The sequence below is a fragment of the Nicotiana tomentosiformis genome, chromosome 12 (assembly GCF_000390325.3).
Source record: "Nicotiana tomentosiformis chromosome 12, ASM39032v3, whole genome shotgun sequence".
Taxonomy (NCBI): Eukaryota; Viridiplantae; Streptophyta; class Magnoliopsida; order Solanales; family Solanaceae; genus Nicotiana; species Nicotiana tomentosiformis.
The window spans coordinates 33,786,877-33,791,935 of record NC_090823.1 but is presented as its reverse complement, the minus strand read 5'-3'; the positions used below and the strand labels follow the sequence as shown (position 1 = coordinate 33,791,935).

At 42.8% G+C, this 5,059-nt stretch overlaps 1 protein-coding gene across 1 annotated transcript; it reads left to right on the top strand.

The window, feature by feature from the left end:
* Positions 1-2,933: 2,933 nt before the first annotated feature.
* Positions 2,934-4,787, top strand: LOC138902451 (uncharacterized). Its single transcript, XM_070190320.1, has one exon. The coding sequence runs from the start codon at positions 2,934-2,936 to the stop codon at positions 4,785-4,787; it is 1,854 nt and encodes a 617-aa protein (XP_070046421.1).
* The last annotated feature ends 272 nt before the right edge of the window (positions 4,788-5,059 follow it).

The following is a 5,059-nucleotide window of genomic DNA, read 5'->3' as shown; positions in this document are numbered from 1 at the left end:
CCAAGGAGTGACAGACATATAGAGCTAGGACTTGCAGGAATGGCCGAATTTATGGTCAAAAAGGCCAACGGCACTCTTATACCAATAATTCTCGCAGAAATCTATCAAGCTCTAACTGCCTGTCGAGCTAGGACAAAGTTCTTTGAGGGTTGCAACTTGCTTTTGCAAATGTGGCTGGTGGAACATCTTTGCCATCACCCGAGGTACATGAACTACGGTTTGACCGGACTCGATTGCATTGAAGAATACGGAAACTGGGTAAATGGTCATGAGTTACCGGAGGGTACTGAGGCTTGGTTCGCATATTTGGGTTTTTTGACCGCAAACCGAATTGAGTGGACTTTCAATTGGCTCACAGTCAACGAGGTTATTTACATGTCTGCCGGAGTGTGCTTTCTTTTATTGATGGGACTTCGGAGTATTCAGCCATATGCTCTGCATCGAGTCCTACGCCAATTAGGAAGATACCAAACAGTCCCTTATGATGAAGATTTGAGTCCACAAGTTATTGAACTATGCCCAAAAACCGCATTCCCAAAGGAAAAGGTTCGCCAGATTTGGCATCAATGTAGGTTTCTGGAGCCACAGACTCAAGTACGGAATTATTCCTCGGGTGAAGTAGAATCTAACTACACAACCTGGTATGGTAAGAGAGTTCGAGTCGATCAAGAGACAGAACAACCCGCCAAAAGACCCCATGTCCAACAATTCACCGATGGAGCACAAGAACAGTGGGTTTGGTTAGCTAAAGAAAGGGAATATCGGACGACCATAAGCAAGCTAGAGGATCAAATCAAAAATCTCAAATTTAACAGTAGTTTGCAGGCTGTCGAGGATGAAGGAGAAAAGAAAAGGTTGGCCCGAGAAAATGAAGCCCTCCGAGCTCAGATTCAGAAAATGAAAATAGTTGCTGAAAACCAAGTAAAAAGCGAAAAAAATGAAAGACTCATAAGCAATCTGAGGCGGAACGTTCATGATTATGGGTTTGATTTGACAAAGGCCGAGGATGAATGGCAAAAGCTCGGGAAAAATTAGCGAATAATGCAGAATAACGGGCAAGGTGTATTCAGCATTTGAAGCAAAAGTATGATAGAGGGGTCGCGATCTTAAGGGAAAAGTTGACTAATCTCGAAAATAAAATGGTCCAACGGACAAAGGATTTCAAAGCTGAAAGAGAGTATTGCTATACATTGATTTCCCGATTGGAAGAAGTCATACAACAATTACAAGACCAAAACCATACGGCCACACAAGTGTTGGAGGCCCGGTCTCAGCAAATTGGACGCTTGCTCCAAGAAAAGGACGCCATTAGAATGAGGATTAAAGAAATCGCTGATTACGTTGCAATGAAATGACATGAATGCGAAGATATGACCAGGTTCATGTTCTTTACTTCTATGATGACTTTTGTCTGTCATGTGATGGATGATTTAGAGTACCTTCAAGAAGAGATTGCATGCAGGCCCACGTCGAGACCGACTGATGTACCACGGGGCCCCGGAGTAGTATTAGAGGCTCTTATGTATTCCTGATTTTTTTTATTTATTATTTTTGGCTTTGAGTCTGTATTTTACCTTTTCGAGTCTGTTTTTTTTTATTTGAGTATGTATGTTTAATCATCAGTATTTCCAAAATCTTTGTAATAGAAAAACCCAAAAAGATTTTATTTAATGAAATATTAAAAAAAAACAAAAACCAAAATTTTCTTTTCTTTTATTCTGCATTTATTTCCTAAACTACGTAATAATTTGATTCATACGGAGTCATGATACGTAGGCAATCCCCATCGGATTCGATCGTAGCTATAGAAAATATGAGTGAAAAATAAAGAAAAAGAGAGAAAAAGAAGGAAAACTGAGTGAACAAGAAAGAAAAAAGAGTGAAAAATAAAATAGCAAAAACAGCAATAAGGGAAGGAAAAAGAAATAAGGATTCGAAATTTGAGAAAAGAGATAGTAAAGTCGGGATAAAACATACAGTCGTTGCAAAGACATTTAGAAACATTTAATTGTTTAAGTGCATTGCATCCCCAATATGCGATTCCTTATCTCTTAAATATCTCAAACTAACCAGATTGTTGTGTGTGCAAATATCAAAGGTCCTGTTTAGGTGGTTGGTTTTGTGGTAATCTGGCTTCCCCTCCTTACTTCACGAGATCTAAAGGCAGTGTTCCTATGGCCTCTGAAAGTCATCTACCAATTATTGAGCCTGAGGATAGTCCTGTATCGGCTATTCCATAGTCAGAGTCTGCAGCCACTGAGGAAAATAGGAGGTTGCGCGTCCGCATGTTAGAAATGTGGGACGCTTGGTCTAATGGCAAAGAACTGCCCAGTATAATCCCCGAATTTTCTGAATTGCTTCCCAGGACGAGTGGAATCTCTAATGTCCCCATCCCAGTAACAAACCCATTCATCCCGTTTGGGTACCCCACTATATCGGCCAATTTCACCGGTATGCCTTCTGAGGTTCGCCCCCAGGCACCGTTTTCAGGGGTACCTTCTACATTATTCACCGCACCACCAGTCTCTACTACGGCACAACCAACAATTCCCAGGCCATGCTTCGAGCCTTCAGCTTTCACTTTTCAAGTCCCGCAATTTCAGCTAGACAGCGCTCATGTTACCCCAAACTCTTACCCTCAACACCCGCATTTTGAGTCTCATATAGAACAGGAAAGATCTATGAGAAACCTCGAGCAAGAAGAGATGGTTCGGAAGATGAAAAGCCTCAAAAATTGTCTGAAGAACATGCAAGGCCTGAGTGGCCAAAAGAGTGTCTCCTACTCTGATCTGTGTATGTTTCCTCATGTTCATTTGCCCATTGGTTCTAAAATGCCAAATTTCGAAAAGTACGACGGGCACGGAGACCCGATCGCTTAGTTGAAAAGATATTGCAATCAACTGAGAGGGGCAGGTGGAAAAGAAGAACTTTTGATGGCCTATTTCAGGGAGAGCTTGACGGGAATTGCATCAGAATGGTACATAGATCAGGACATCTCATATTGGCATATATGGGATGACTTGGCCCGAGATTTCGTCAGGCAATTTCAATACAATATTGATATAGCTCTAGATAGGAATTCTCTGACCAATTTCAAGAAGAAAATCGCGAAAAGCTTCCGTGAATATGCTATCAAGTGGCGTGAGAAAGCATCCAGAGTGAAACCGCCTATGGATGAGGAAGAAATGGTCAATGTTTTCTTGCAGACCCAAGAGGCCGATTACTTTCAGAACATGATGTTTGCAATGGGCAAACCTTTTGCAGAGGCCATAAAAATCGGAGAAATGGTAGAAAATGGCTTGAAAACTAGCCGAATCATAAGTCAATCTGCTTTGAGAGACACCTCCCAAGCCATCCAGAACGACTCTGGAGGTTTAGCAAATCGAAAGAAGAGGGAAGAAGGAGCCATGATGACTTCAGGTTTGAGAGGCCCCCATCGATCCCACGATCATTCTTACCTGCCTTCCAGAACCCCACAACACTACTACCCCCATCAAGATACAGCATATGCTGTGGCACCGCCTCCCTATGCGGTGATGAATGCCCAACCTTATACACAGCCACAACAACACTACAACCAAAACCGAGCTCCACCTCCCAGAAATAACCATCCTTACCAAGCTCCATATAACCCCCGTCACCCACAAAATAATTACCAACATAATACACGCCCTCGTGAGCATCCTAGGAGAAACGACTTCACCCATATTGGTGAGTCCTACTCTAGCTTGTTTCCAAAAGTAGTCCGGATGGGTCTATTGCAACTTGTGCCTCCAAACAGGCAAAATCTGGAATCTCCATCATACCGGCCCGGTACTAGGTGTGCCTATCATTCAGGGGCAGAGGGTCATGATACGGAGGATTGTTGGACTCTCAAGAGAGCCGTTGAGAATTTGATAGAACAAAAACTAGTGGTGCTGGGGGATGAGGAAGTCCCCAATATGACTAACAATCTATTATCGACTCACAACAACGGGACGGTCATTGGAATGATTTGTACTAATAAAGAGTTTTATCCAGCTTTGAAAGCTATCATCGCCATTGTCGATTCAGAGGCAAGACCTAAAGCGGCGGTGAAACAAGCCAGAAATGAGAAGAAAATCACTTTAACTCCTCAAATTGCAGAAACAAATACTGGGGCAGCACCTGCTAAGGACGCAATTCTCTATGTTCCTAGGGCCCCAAGGAAAGAACAACTCATGTTGAACACTCCCAAAAGATTTGAGCAGAGGAAAGTCACGCTAAATGTGCCAAAGTTGTATGTGCCAAAAGGGACTTATGTGGCACGGGGGCCGGTAATTTCACCAAGGCTGAATGATCCTGTGGTTATTAGCCGCGCACCACAGAGCCCTATGAGAGACCCCACTGCAGTCCCCTGGAATTATAGCAAAACAGTGGTTACTTACAAGGGGAAAGAGATTATGGGAGAGGTGAACGAAATGAACCAACCTAGGAAGTACCACAACCCAGAAGAGCAAAAGATGTTAAAACTGAGCAAGGATAAACGGTTTCCGCCTAAGAAGCCTGTGAGTTCTGAGGAAGCAGAAGAGTTTTTCCGAAAAATGAAAACTTCGGAATATGCAATAATTGACCAGCTCAGGAAGACTCCTTCTCAGGTTTCACTTTTATCTCTTTTTATTAGCTCAAATGAACATCAGAAGGCACTCCTGAAAACATTGAACGAGGCATATGTCCCGGTTGAAACTTCAATTGAACAACTGAAAAGAATGGCTGAACAATTCTTTGAAGTTAATAGGATTTCCTTCAGCCGTGATGATTTGCCCTAAGAGGGAGCCGCCCATAACAAAGCCCTTCACTTGACTCTCAAATGCGAAGTTTATTATATGAAGAGAGTCATGCTAGATGGTGGGTCTGGGGTCGACATTTGCCCTCTCTCAACGCTCCAGAGGATGAAAATTGGAACAGAAAGAATCCGACCAAACTATGTGTGCGCGCTTTTGATGGTGTCAAACGAGACACAATAGGGGAAATTGATTTGATTTTGACCATTGGCCCTGTGGATTTCGAAGTAACTTTCCAGGTTCTGGACATGGATACT